Source organism: Syngnathus acus, chromosome 22 (genome assembly GCF_901709675.1).
Source record: "Syngnathus acus chromosome 22, fSynAcu1.2, whole genome shotgun sequence".
Classification (NCBI taxonomy): Eukaryota; Metazoa; Chordata; class Actinopteri; order Syngnathiformes; family Syngnathidae; genus Syngnathus; species Syngnathus acus.
The window spans coordinates 3,094,516-3,108,508 of record NC_051106.1 but is presented as its reverse complement, the minus strand read 5'-3'; the positions used below and the strand labels follow the sequence as shown (position 1 = coordinate 3,108,508).

General features: G+C 43.0%; 2 protein-coding genes and 1 pseudogene across 2 annotated transcripts; 1 reads left to right on the top strand and 2 right to left on the bottom strand.

Moving 5' to 3' along the window:
* Window positions 1–1,731: 1,731 nt before the first annotated feature.
* Window positions 1,732–5,770, bottom strand: LOC119116656 (annotated as a pseudogene).
* A 943-nt stretch (window positions 5,771–6,713) lies between these two features.
* LOC119116402 (kelch-like protein 28) lies at window positions 6,714–11,143 on the top strand. Its single transcript, XM_037241728.1, is given in 10 exon segments — window positions 6,714–6,892; window positions 7,606–7,866; window positions 7,945–8,182; window positions 8,185–8,396; window positions 8,398–8,424; window positions 8,426–8,512; window positions 8,515–8,582; window positions 8,671–9,114; window positions 9,741–9,949; window positions 10,180–11,143. Coding segments are annotated over 9 exon segments (1,710 nt in total). The 5' UTR covers window positions 6,714–6,892; the 3' UTR covers window positions 10,344–11,143.
* A 1,238-nt stretch (window positions 11,144–12,381) lies between these two features.
* LOC119116347 (poly(rC)-binding protein 2-like) lies at window positions 12,382–12,952 on the bottom strand. The gene is given in 1 exon segment (XM_037241657.1): window positions 12,382–12,952. A coding segment is annotated over 1 exon segment (513 nt). The 5' UTR covers window positions 12,895–12,952.
* Between the last annotated feature and the right edge of the window lie 1,041 nt (window positions 12,953–13,993).

Genomic DNA, 13,993 nt, shown 5'->3' with positions numbered 1-13,993 from the left:
TTTCACCAGATTCTCTGAACCTTTTGATGATATTATGGACCATAGATGTTGAAATCCTTAAACTCCTTGCAATTTTGCTTTGAGAAATGTTCTTGTGGTAAATTTTTATTCTGGTATCATGCAATGTAGTATATCTCACTAGTAAGCCTAAGTGTGACCAGGTCATGTTCGGGTCAGGTTCGTGCGGGATTGTTTGGGGCTTGGTCCAGGAATGTATACTCATTGGCACCAGACACATCTGGTTTCCATGAACAACTGACAAGATATGCACCGTGTAGAGTTGGGGAGGCTGACTGAGGGGTCATAGATCATCCAACAGCCCCGTGTGCACGCACCCGAGTGAAGGGAAGCGCGGGGGTGTAGGTTTTAGGGCGAGAGTAGACAAAGGGACTCGACATCTTGGCTAGGGCGCGAGACACTTCTCCCTGACATCGGTTGAATAAAATCTTTCCCCTATCAGCCGTGTGTGACTGAAGTTTTCCTTCCCCAAGCCAGCCACTTTTTCACCGTTTGTTTGGAAGACCAGCTGACCATCGAAGAGAATTCCCCACATTCTTAAACTGTTCAACTATCTTCTCACGCAGTTGTGGACAAAGTGGTGAACCTCGCCCCATCCTTGCTTGTGAATGACTGAGCATGTTTGGGGAGGCTCCTTTTATACCCAATCATGGTACCCACCTCTTCCCAATTAGCCTGATCACATGTGGGACGTTCCAAATAGGTGTTTGATGAGTTTCTCTCAGCTTTCTCAGTATTTTTTGCCACCTTTCCCAACTTCTACTGGACATGTTGCAGCCATGAAATTCTAAGTTAATTATTATTTGACAAAAAACAATTAAGTTTATCAGTTTGAACATTAAATATGTTGTCTTTGTAGTGTATTCAATTGAATATGGGTTGAGAAGGATTTTCAAATCGTTGTATTTTGTTTTTATTTACATTTTACACAATTTCCCATCTTCAACCGAATCCGGTTTGTGTGTGACTGGCTGGAAATCTATATTGACCTGGTGAGTAGCAAAGCGGCGGCGTGGGGAAGGAATCGTCACGGTGAGAAAATGTTGGGTACACGGTTTTCACATCTAGCATGATAAATAAACGCACCCAAACTTTGCAGCAAAAGCGTACAATTTGTTATCAAATGTCAGTTTAAGTTATATCAGTGTGACTAGAGCACGTACAAGGTTAGTAATGGTAATGAGCGTGGGCCCCAAATACTAATTAGGTCATTAGGTCTACCTGTTTGGTAGAAAGTGACATATATCCAATTGAACTCGCTTATTACTCCCACTCCCACTTACATTACGTGTAAGAAAAACATTTTGTGCACGTTTCCCCCCCAAAAAACAACAACTCAGATATCTGAGTGGTTTTTAACATATGTCAATAGCATACTAGCGTGCGTTTGTCGTGCGTGTTGTTTAACACGAGAGGGACATGTTACGTAACAACAATGCGCACTCGTGAAACTTAAGTCGTCCAGCAAATGTTAAAGTTCATTGGATAATGTCACATAGTTTTTCCATTGAGAGGACCTGTGAAACAACGCCGTTGCGTCCTGCCCAAACACGGTTTCCTCAAGCGGCTCAGATCTCTGGACATCACATTGCAAGAACAGAAACTGAGACTAAAACAACAAATAGTCTTAATTAGGATCCTATTTAAAAAGAATTTAATATAAATAATATAAATATGAAGCAGCAAATGAGGTTGAGACTTCAATATGAGTACTGTGAAGTAAACAACTCTTTAATGAAATGTCTTAATGCATCTCAAGTACATTTTAACATTATTAGCAAGGCAAAGTAACAAAAAAACAGTTGAAGAAAAATGGGGGATATCCAACACGATTTTATTTTTCATTTTATTGATCCACATGAACATGAAAAGCAGAGCAATACAAAATCCTAAACAGCCACTAATAAAAACTAAGCAACTTGCCCTGAATATGAACACACAACTAAAAACAAAATAAAGTATAATGAAAAATACAAAACTATTATCATCTCGAGGCCAGTTAACTTTATTTTCAAATTCATTGGTAAAACTAAAATGAAATGAACTTCTCACAGCAGTAAAGGGAAGGAGTTCAGCATCTCAATCAAAAGGTGCATACTAGAATAGAATTATCATAAAGTCTGCTCAAATAGAAGGTGAAAACTTCATGGATCATTGCTCATCTACCCAAGACACTCAGAATTCTCAATAGACTCTTTGGCAACTGACTGAGCAGGCAACAGGGTTAGGTGTGGGCTTCTGTGTGCCTGATTAAGCTTACCCTTTGAGAGAATTTTTGGCCACAAACTGAGCATGAAAAAGGTTTCTCGCCAGTGTGGATTCTTGTGTGCTTTTTTAAATGTCCACTTTGAGAGAATTTTTGGCCACAAACCGAGCATGAAAAAGGTTTCTCGCCAGTGTGGATTCTTGTGTGTGTTTTTAAATGTCCCACCTCAGAGAATGTTTGCCCACAAACTGAGCATGAAAAAGGTTTCTCGCCAGTGTGGATTCTTGTATGAGATTTTAAGCTTACCCTTTGAGAGAATTGTTGGCCACAAACTGAGCATGAAAAAGGTTTCTCGCCAGTGTGGATTCTTGTGTGCGTTTTAAAAGTTGCCCTGTGAGAGAATTGTTGGCCACAAACTGAGCATGAAAAAGGTTTCTCGCCAGTGTGGATTCTTGTATGAGAATTTAAGCTTTCCTTTTGAGAGAATATTTGGCCACAAACTGAGCATGAAAAAGGTTTCTCACCAGTGTGGATTCTTGTGTGCATTTTTAAATTTACCCTCCGAGAGAATTTCTGGCCACAAACTGAGCATGAAAAAGGTTTCTCGCCAGTGTGGTTCTTGTGTGCCTTTTAAATGTCCACCCCGAGAGAATATTTGGCCACAAACTGAGCATGAAAAAGGTTTCTCGCCAGTGTGGATTCTTGTGTGCGTTTTAAAAGTTGCCCTGTGAGAGAATTGTTGGCCACAAACTGAGCATGAAAAAGGTTTCTCGCCAGTGTGGATTCTTGTATGAGATTTTAAGCTTTCCTTTTGAGAGAATATTTGGCCACAAACTGAGCATGAAAAAGGTTTCTCGCCAGTGTGGATTCTTGTATGAGATTTTAAGCTTTCCTTTTGAGAGAATATTTGGCCACAAACTGAGCATGAAAAAGGTTTCTCACCAGTGTGGATTCTTGTGTGCATTTTTAAATTTACCCTCCGAGAGAATTTCTGGCCACAAACTGAGCATGAAAAAGGTTTCTCGCCAGTGTGGGTTCTTGTGTGCCTTTTTAAATGTCCACTCTGAGAGAATATTTGGCCACAAACTGAGCATGAAAAAGGTTTCTCGCCAGTGTGGATTCTTGTGTGCGTTTTAAAATTTGCCCTGTGAGAGAATTGTTGGCCACAAACCGAGCATGAAAAAGGTTTCTCGCCAGTGTGGATTCTTGTATGAGATTTTAAGCTTTCCTTTTGAGAGAATATTTGGCCACAAACTGAGCATGAAAAAGGTTTCTCGCCAGTGTGGATTCTTGTATGAGATTTTAAGCTTCCCTTTTGAGAGAATATTTGGCCAAAACTGAGCATGAAAAAGGTTTCTCGCCAGTGTGGATTCTTGTGTGCATTGTTAAATGTTCCCTCTGAGAGTATTTTTGGCCACAATCTGAGCAGAAAAAGTTTTTCTTTCTTGTGTACATTCTCATGTGTTGTTTCAAGCTACTGCTATGAGCAAAAAAAAATCCACAGTGAGAACATTGCCTGTGTTTGTTTTGAGATTCATCATCATCATCAGGAACATGTGACAACACCTCATCACTATCTGACGGTGGAGCTGCTTGTGATCCTCCACAGTGGTCTCCATCACCTCTGGTCATTTGTTGACTTGAGCTGCAGCTGGGAGGCTCCGCCCCTGTGCTCACCTTATGTTGACCCTCATCTAAACGCTTCACAGGAACCCCAGTCAATGGCATCTTGCAGGTATCTTCCTCCTCCTTTCTAATGTCGCAGGAGTCCTCTCCCTCCTCTTCATTACAAGGCCGCTCCGGCTCTTCCTCTTTTATAGTGCATAGAAACTTCTGCTCCATTTGTTCATTGAAGTGGTGGACCTCTTTGCCCACATCCTCCTCTTTAATGCGAGTGCGGTCTGGCTCCTCCTGCTTAGGACGAATAGCTTCACTGATGTCTGCAAAACAAGACAAACACATATTAACAATGAAAGTTACAGTTGAAGAGAAACTGCCAAAACCTATACAAGGACTTTTTCAATCAGCATATCACACAGGATTTCAATCGAATTCTACTAAAAATAAACACTGGAAGAGGATTCACAATAGAAGCTAGATGTGTACTAACCTGCTCTGCGCAACACAACATAAGGCTGCAGCCAAAGATGTTCCAGTCGTCGACGACTGCGGTCCTTTTCCTTCACGTACTCTGCTGTGGTCCCAGACATTTTCACACTGCAATCACAACACTTGTTCAACGATGTTTGGCTAACAAAAGTGTCTTTTGGACAGCGGCGAGCAAGCTATTTGTTGAAGTAATTGAATATAGGTGATCTCGTATTTACGCAATAGTATTTTGTGCTGTGCTAGATAGTTTGGCAAGAAAATACACTTAGCAAAAGACAGTCTAGTCGCTCGCATTGTTCCACAACGCCTATGTACCTAGGTATTCCTAACAAAATGAAAATAGGTGTTGGGATAATTAGATCAACTCTTTAGCTTTTATCTATGGACTGTTGTTGATCGAGGCCATTCGTCTTATTTTATATAAACATGACTGCTCATCAGAGCACGTATACAGCACAAAGAGCTGTGTAACCTTCCAATACACATAGGCACAGACCACTGACAAACACACAACACCACACACACACACACACACACACACACACCACACACACACACACACACACACACACACATAGGGCAGTGACTCTCGCATAGATACCAAATAGTCAGGAAACAGCAGAGCAGAGATTTACTGTTAGGGTAGTGCTCACTCTAACTTATTTTGCAAGAACCACACTGGAGACAAGTTAGTCGTTTCAGACACCTGCAGGCGGAGAGTTCACTCGTCGCTGTGCTTACAGCGATGGTCGAATGAAGTCTGACTCAGGCCTCATCAGGTACATATTTATTGAGAAGAAACACAGTGGGGTTGAAAGTGGAGGTGTGGGAACACAGGATGGGGTGAAGCCGCTCCCCTGCTGATCAAAGCATAGCAGGGGGGCCTTTTACGACTTTGTGGAAACAAAGCAACTTTGATTGCTTCCTCTGCAGCTAGTCAATCAGGTGAAAAGATCTTAGCACTTTGGTCTACTACTTTTGGTAAGACAGAACAAGCTAGGTAAATTATTACAGGTTACATTCCAACATAATCAGAAGATGAAGATATTCTGCAAACCCTAACATTTACCTTATATTATAAGGCTTATTAGGACATCTTTTTGCTTTTCCGCTTTTTCCGGACAGCACAAAACCTTCTTACCTGGAGAGTGGGGGTTGTGGTTTCATCTGCTGTATTGCCGCGTGTACTGACCGCCAATAAAGAACCCAAGATCTTGCCAATAAAGAACCAACTATAACTCCACATCTTTAGTTTTCTTTCTCAACGACAGACATCTTAAACAACACGCAATACTTGTTTTGTTTACAACGTTAACTTAAAGCGACTTAATACAAGAAACAAAATTTCATGTAGATCGGACCCGTTTTAGCAAACGTGATTACTCGTTATCATCCGGTCGAGTGCATGAAGGCATTGAGATTTAAAATCCAGAGCATCCCTGCCTGCAACTATCACTGCTAATCCTTGACTTTGAGTATTGCTCTTGGTACAGGCAAGAACCAGCATGTGATGATGGCTCATTTGAGATCCAACATTCGTCAAGGATAATCAAGCTAAATATCATAAAGTTAGCACTGTGGTAGCTACCATACTAATGAAAGCAGCCCGCACTTCTGTACTGCAACCAAGCAGTACTACACATAACGTTGCTAACGTGCTGCTAACATGATAACTTAGGTCTATCGTCGTAACTTACCACTTTCGTCGTTGCGGTTGTCGTGTAGCTAATGTTACTGATCAGCCACAAAAGTTGCGTGTTTATCGGATGCAGCCGAATGGAAGGCGATACGCTTCTGTTTGAGTGCTTTTAACCGAGTGCGGTTTTGTTCTCGTCGCTACTTTCTTCTACGTAATGATGATGTCATTTGAGTGAGGTCCCGGACGCCCTCTAGCGCCCAGGTGTCAAACTCAAGGCCCGGGGGCCAGATACGACCCGCCACATCATTTTATGTGGCCCGCGAAGACAAATTGGGCATCAATTCGTGTGTCATTACTTTGGGATGTGGGAGGAAACCGGTGTGCCCGGAGAAAAACCACGCGGGCCCGGGGAGAACATGCAAACTCACATAGGGAGGGCTGGATGTGAATCGAACCCACGCCCTCTGAACTGTGAGGCGGACGCGCTACCCAGTTATTATTATTATTATCATCATTATTATTATTATTAGTAGTAGTAGTAGTAGTAGTATTAAACGTACTTTACTGTAGTAGTGTTCGTGTTAGTAATTATAAATAATCTTTTTAATTTTTTTTATTGTTTTTACAGTACTCATAATCGCATTATTCACATCCTTATATTTGAAATAAAACCAAATAATAATAGCTTCTATTTTGAAAGGAGTAGAAGTGGTTGTGCTGTTAGTTTGAAAGTAACGGAAGTGGTGTGCTATTTACACGCTCATTATAAAACCAACTTATCTGTAGCTTTGTGGCTAGCTTGGCAGTGGGTTGTTTTGCTTGATAGCCGCCCGGGGTTCCCTCTCGTCACTGCTGAACTGCCGTCACTGCAAAATCGATCACCACAGCGGCTCAGCAGACGGCGTACGATTAAGTTCCAGGTTCGTTTTGCTTGTGTCGCAATGACACGCAACTTATTAGCGGACAGCTTACCAAAACGTTACGTTTTGTCTGTCTCTGTCAGCCATGTTACTGTATATCAATCAATGATGCAGCTAGTAACCGTGTTTATTTTTAGCAGCTATTTTCTGCAGTGCTACTACATACAGAACATATAGGTCTAGTGTTTTTTTTCTTTTTCTTGTAATGTCATGTTCCTGACAATTCCGCATTTTCGTGTAAATGCTAACACACGGCCGTCAGAAATGTGTTAGTGCTAAATTTAGCGGTGTTTGGGTTGACTGTACTAGCTAGCGCTCAAGCTGATGTGACGCTAAGAGGTAGTTAGCAAGCTTTCAATCGTGCAATTATTTGACAAAACCGTGTAGAAGCACTTGCCAATAAACTCGCTACCCTCTCGATTGTGATAGTCTATTGTCACACACGCGCTGTAGCTCTAGACGTTTAATTAAAAAACGTTGCCTGCCATTGAACCTGCATCTTTAGCACAAGATGCTCATGCTTCCTTAAACCTATCAGCTGGTCTGAATGATGGAAGCCTTTCTCCAATATTTTATGGATCTAAAACAGCATGTCATTTCCTTGCATGTCCTTGTCTTTTCAGGTGTCTAACCACAGAAAAATATTACATATTCGAGTTTGGCTTCGAGAAAAACTGTCAATATAACGTTATTTGATGTGCTTCTGCTTCCAGATGGACCAGCAGGACCAGTCTTATATGTTTGCCAGTCTCACACGGCCGCATTCTGAACAACTGCTGCAAGGCCTCCAGCTCTTGCGGCAGGACCACGAACTATGCGACATTGTGCTCCGGGTGGGCGATGCCAAAATCCATGCCCACAAAGTAGTGCTGGCAAGCATTAGTCCCTACTTCAAGGCCATGTTCACAGGTAACCTGTCCGAAAAAGAAACCGCTGAGGTTGAATTCCAGTGTATTGACGAGACAGCCTTGCAGGTAAGATGGAAGCCGCTTAAAATGAAACAATAATTTTTCTACCATTATTTTCCTGACTCTATTTTTCACCCCTGATAGGCCATTGTTGAGTACGCATACACTGGCACAGTGTTCATCTCCCAGGAAACTGTGGAATCTTTGCTACCGGCAGCCAACCTACTCCAGGTCAAGCTAGTACTAAAGGAATGCTGTTCCTTCCTGGAAAGCCAGCTGGATGCTGGGAACTGTATCGGTATCTCCCGTTTGCAGAGACATATGCTGTCATGATCTATGCCTGGCTGCAACAAGTTCATTTGTGAGAATTTCGAAGAGGTCTGTCGACTGAAGAGTGTTTTGAACTGACTAGGGCAAGGCTGGATGAAATTGTGTCCAATGACTGTCTTAAGGGTGGTACGGAGGAGACTGTATTTTTATGCCTTGGAGTCTTGGATAAATACGATGTAACGGAACGACAGCAGCATTTGGCTCAGCTGCTGCACTGCGTACGCCTTCCACTTCTCAGCGTCAAATTTCTAACTCGTTTATATGAAAGCAAATCATCTCATACGAGATGACCAACAGCGTGAAGCACTTGCTCAACGAGGCCCTCAAATATCATTTCATGCCTGAGCATAGACTCTCTTATCAGACTGGTGTTGTCTGCAAGTACCAAGGTGTGCCCCAAAGGTACTGCTGGCAGTAGGAGGCAAGGCTGGACTATTCGCCACATTAGAAAGGTAATAACCAAATGCTAGCAGCTGTTTTCTTCCCTTTTGTATGTTAGCAGTGTAGCTAACAGATGTAATCTGCTTTTTTTCCTTGCAGCATGGAAATGTATTTCCCTCAGACGGATTCATGGATAGGACTAGCGCCTCTCAGTGTTCCCAGATATGAGTTTGGAGTGGCAGTGCTTGACCACAAGGTGTATGTGGTGGGAGGCATCGCCACACACATGAGACAGGGCATTAGCTACAGGAGGCACGAAAGCACGGTGGAGAGCTGGGACCCTGAAAGTAACACCTGGTCTTCAGTAGAGCATATGGCCGAATGTCGCAGCACACTTGGCGTGGTGGTCCTGGCTGGAGAGCTGTATGCACTTGGAGGCTATGATGGCCAATATTACCTCCAATCAGGAGAAAAGTACGTCCCCAAATTGAAGGAGTGGCAGCCTGTGGCACCAATGACCAAGTCCCGCAGCTGCTTTGCCACCGCTGTGCTGGATGGCATGGTTTATGCTATTGGAGGATATGGACCGGCTCATATGAACAGGTACGATTCAGTTGTGAAATAACAAAATGTGGGACGGCATGAGCTGCTTTATTAAAACCAGGAAGTGGCACACAAACGAGAGTTTGGTAGTTTTTTTTTTAAATCTACTAATCAAAGCGCCGGATGTCGTGTTGCTGAGAAAATGGCGAGAGGCTTGTTTATGAGTGAAGTCAAAAGTGAAGTGGAAGCTGAAGTTTCAGTGAGTGCCGTTGCTGTGGCTCTTTGGTAAGCACTGTCTCTGTTGCTCGTTTCCTTGACTCCCAAAAGCCTTCAGGAGTTTGTGTTTTGAACAGAAACCCTCAGGGGACTGATTCCCCCCCCCTTTCCTCCCAATGGCTTTTCTCTTGCCTCGTGCAAAACAATCCCAGATTGCAAATGTTCCAGTTTGTCTTTGGTAGGATTCATTTAATCGATTTGTATGAAGCCAAATTTATGTTGCATGGGTCACAACGAGGTGCGGTTCGTTTTATTTGGTTGCAAATTATGTTGGTACAGTTTCAACAAATATATTTAGAAATTCCAAAGTGCAAACAAATTCCATGCCGTCGTAGGTTACTTTTACTATCTTAACGGCTACTGTCCAGTAGATGACTAGTAAATGTTACTCATGCCTCTTTTTCATACAGTGTGGAGCGGTACGACCCGAGCAAAGATGCCTGGGAAATGGTAGCCCCCATGGCAGACAAGAGGATTAATTTCGGCGTGGGTGTCATGCTTGGCTTCATATTTGTGGTGGGAGGACACAATGGGGTCTCGCACCTGTCCAGCATCGAGAGGTATGACCCACACCAGAACCAGTGGACAGCCTGTCGACCAATGAACGATCCACGTACTGGTGAGTTAATATTGTACAGTCGTTGAAATTACATTTAATATTGCCGGGCCACATATGGTATCTATTCAAAATTTGGAGAAGCCATGATATTTAGCATTAACCTGACTCAACAATTAAATGTTCGTTCGACTTTTCCAAATTGTCATCTTGGCATATGAATTATATTATAATTATATAAATTTGGATTCAGTAAACATTCATAGAATTGTTCCACTTTTTGTGTCTTGCAGGTGTGGGTTCTGCCATAGTGGACAATTACCTCTATGTCGTGGGAGGTCACTCAGGATCATCTTACCTGAACACTGTCCAACGCTATGATCCCATCTCAGATAGCTGGTTGGACTCCAGCGGCATGATTTATTGCCGCTGTAACTTTGGTCTGACTTCCCTTTGACCCATGGCCCAGCCAACGAGCACCTAATGAGTCAACTTGAACACGAAGCTGCAATCCCCCCGCCTCCCCCCCGTTGAATCCTTATTCCGTCCCCACATCCTTTTCATCCTCGAGGTGCAAAGGATTGCCAAACACCAGCATAGGCAGCAGTGGACAACAAGCTTGCTGGCGGGATGGATGCGATCGGCTGGCTTCCTGGCTGGTCAGGTGGGGTGTTGGGGGATGCGTCTGGAGAGAAGATAAAGAGCCTTGTGCTGACATGGCAATGGCTGCTGCGCCGGCCATGAGGACACGTCTGCTTTATGTCTGCTGGACCACAATGAAGACTTGGAGCCATTTTCCAGAGGATTATGGGGGGGGAAAAAAAAAAAAAAAGAATTGTCACGGTTTTGTTTAAAAATTCTTGTACTTGAGCAAACTGTTTGCCCCTATTTAGCCATTGATCATTTATTTATTTATTTTCTACTTCTCCCCCCCCGCTGCAACGAGGACCTTGTGTTCAACTGCTGCAAAACAGTAGACGGTGTAGTCGTATGAATGTTTGTTGGCCAGGTAGCTGTGTGTCCGTGCGCGTGTCCGTGTGTATGCTTAAGGGGTATCTGCATGTCGGATAGGATTGTTTTGGTTTCGCGTCTGCATGCAGAATAGATACTCGTGCGTGCAGACACGAGGTTCTGCATTACGATATATGCTTCACAAAACTAGGATTTCAACTCTTTCTATTTTCTCAACAAGGGCTGCGTTTCTCTCACTTGTAAATAGTCTAAATTAAATGTATAGATATAAATATATCCTTAGTGCATCGCCTGTAAATGTTTGATCACACTGGGTCAATCGTGTGTATGCGTGTGAAGAGGTGTCGCGTTCCTCCATTCTCTGTTCTCACCCCTTTTGCATCTTTAAAAGTCACATCGTGCTCTCGCTTGTCTTTTGTCGAACCTGACCCTTTGTGCACCCTTTGGTCTGTCTGCAATGCCAACTGGTGCTATATTTAGGATTCAATGCGGGTCTGTGTTGCCTCGCACAACTGGGTCAACCTCTGTCTGCTCCTTATAGCTGTCTGGTGTTCATCTGTTAAAGCACATGCACCATACAAAGAGCACTGAAAGAGAAGCTCGCTCTATCTCTTCGAAGAATAGCCACTCCAAAGACAACAAGCAGACTCATTGACCACCTCCAAGCAGGTTAAAACGCATTCCCCATTCAAGCAAGACTTTGGTCACAAATATATAAATATATAACATATATATATTATATATAATATATATATAATAAAGTGCCAAAGCATCTTTTTTTTTATCCTAAATTGCAGCCGTCAGTCCTTGTGTGCCACAAACTCAAAATGTCTGTTTTTCTTTGTCATGGCGTTACGTGCAGTCATGCTGTCTAACAGTTGCGCCCCAGTAGATTAATGGAAGTGTTATTGATTAGATTCTTATTTTCAGACAAATGATAGAAATGTTTTCGTCGTTACCTGCTGCTGACAAGTTCGACTGCGCACTCCAGTCTTCCTCAGAGCCGTCATCCGACGTGTTGGTGACGCGTCATTTATTCATTGGGCGGCTCGGCAGACCTTTCAAAGTCCGCTGAGCCGGCCCGTCCGCCCCTGGTGATTTTTGACTTGTTGTTTTCCTTTGTTTATGGCCCATCTTGGATATTGACAACGTGTGAGAGCTTGTTGAATGTGTTTTTCCTCCTCCTGTCTGTCTTTCTCTTCAGTTATGGTGGTGGTGGTTCGGTCGTATAATGTTCTGACTACTGATAGTTTGTGTGCTATGGGGTGTTCTGATGTCCAGAGGAGGTACTGGTCCGGATGGGTGGGTTTTCTGTAAACTGTAATCTTGATGCTGCCGTCGTCTTTGTGGTGGACGTTCATGTCCAGGAAAGATATGGTCCGGTTTATTTCCTCTTCGTGTGTGAATTGTATGTTGCCAGTGTTGTCCATGGTGTTCAGATGGTTGGTGAGCTCTTGTGTGTGTCCAGATTGATTTTTTTTTTTCCCAGGATGTCGTCAACGTATCTTTTCCAGAATGTGGGTTTACAGAGAGTGGGTGCTGTGTTGATGGCTTTGGTTTCCAGGTCCTCCATGGAAAAAACTGCTCATTATTGCGGATAGTGGGTCTCCCATTGCGAATCTTCCGTGATGGCACGTTCTGTTGAGTTGGACAGCTCCTGCTGATTCTCTGATTTCTTTGATCTTGCCGCCCCCTTTGCCGATGAGCGTGCCGCACTAGCTGGCAGGCACAACGAGGCGCATGGTGACTGGTGGTTTGCTGGTGGCTGTACTGTTAGTCATTGAGGTGCTGATGTCCTCCAGTTTCTCTATGATCATGGAGAACGCTTTGAAAATGGAGGTGGTGGGTCCTGCCAGGGTTATGATCCTCTCCGGACAGTTCCCATCAGAGATGTTGATGTGGGCGCCACTTTCTTCTCTCATTTTCTTCACTGACTCTCCTTTCTTGCCAATGATACTTCCAACCTCCTTTCCATACATGAGTAACGTGATGGTTAAGGTGACATTAAGTCCTCCTTCAACTCGACTTGAGTCCATTGATGAAGCTGGATGTGATATACACAAGTGAATCTTTGGTCACAGGCCAAGTGCCCGAGCCGTCTTCACCAACGTGGAACCGTTGGCCAGGAAAGTGCAGCGGAATTTGGCGTCTTCTGAGGAAGACTGGAGTGCGCAGTCGAAACTGTCAGCAGCAGGTAACAACGAAAACATTTCTATCATTTGTCTGAAAATAAGAATCTCATCAATAGCATTCAGAAGACATTATGAAACTAATCGAAATAATGGAAGTGTTGTTCATGGTTGAGTGTCATCAACATACTAATATGAACACTTTTGTTTGCAAGGTCCGAGTTGCACTAACCCCCCCCAAAAATGTTTGACACATATTGTAAGATGCGCATATATGCATTTACGATAATGGCATTTACGTCATGCAATAAGAAAAATATGAAGTTGTGCGTCTTTAAAAAGCCAAGGCAATCTTGTTTTTGCTGTAACGGAGCACGTGTTGATTTAACACTTGTGGCCGCTAATGTCCGATCAAAGGCTAGTTGATGACGTGAGACTCATTTTGATGTGCATGCTTGTTCATTCCATTCATGTTTTCTTTTTAGGGACAGGTAGATTCAAACGGACTGTTTCATGTGTACAAGAATTGCAACTTTTTGTGTATTTGTGTGTATGTGCATTGTCGCTCCAGAGAAGATGCGTTCTTCTGCATTGCCCCTGATATGCTAAAGGTAACCGTTTAGTTCTTCAATTAAAATAAGAGACTTTAAATTAGGTTTAACTTATAAAGGCCGTGACATTTGTGTTTTTCTTTCAATTTTTCAAACATGTAAGATGTGAATGGGTGCTGTATTTATGATTTTAAATTTTTGTTTCATGTCCTGTAGTCTTATCAACTGTTTTTTTGTTAACACCCTTCCAGAATGGGCTGCACAAATTATGCAGGCGTAATTTTGTGCCGTCACCATTATGTCTGTTAAGTACAATGTTTTTGTTTTATCTATTCGTGTAGGCCAAACTGCTTTTGGCGTGAAGCTGATAGTAAATCTGCAAACGTAAATCTGCAAAAAGAAAAAGGATGTTAAACCCGAGTTTGTACACTTGTGGCCTATCTAATGTCATTGGC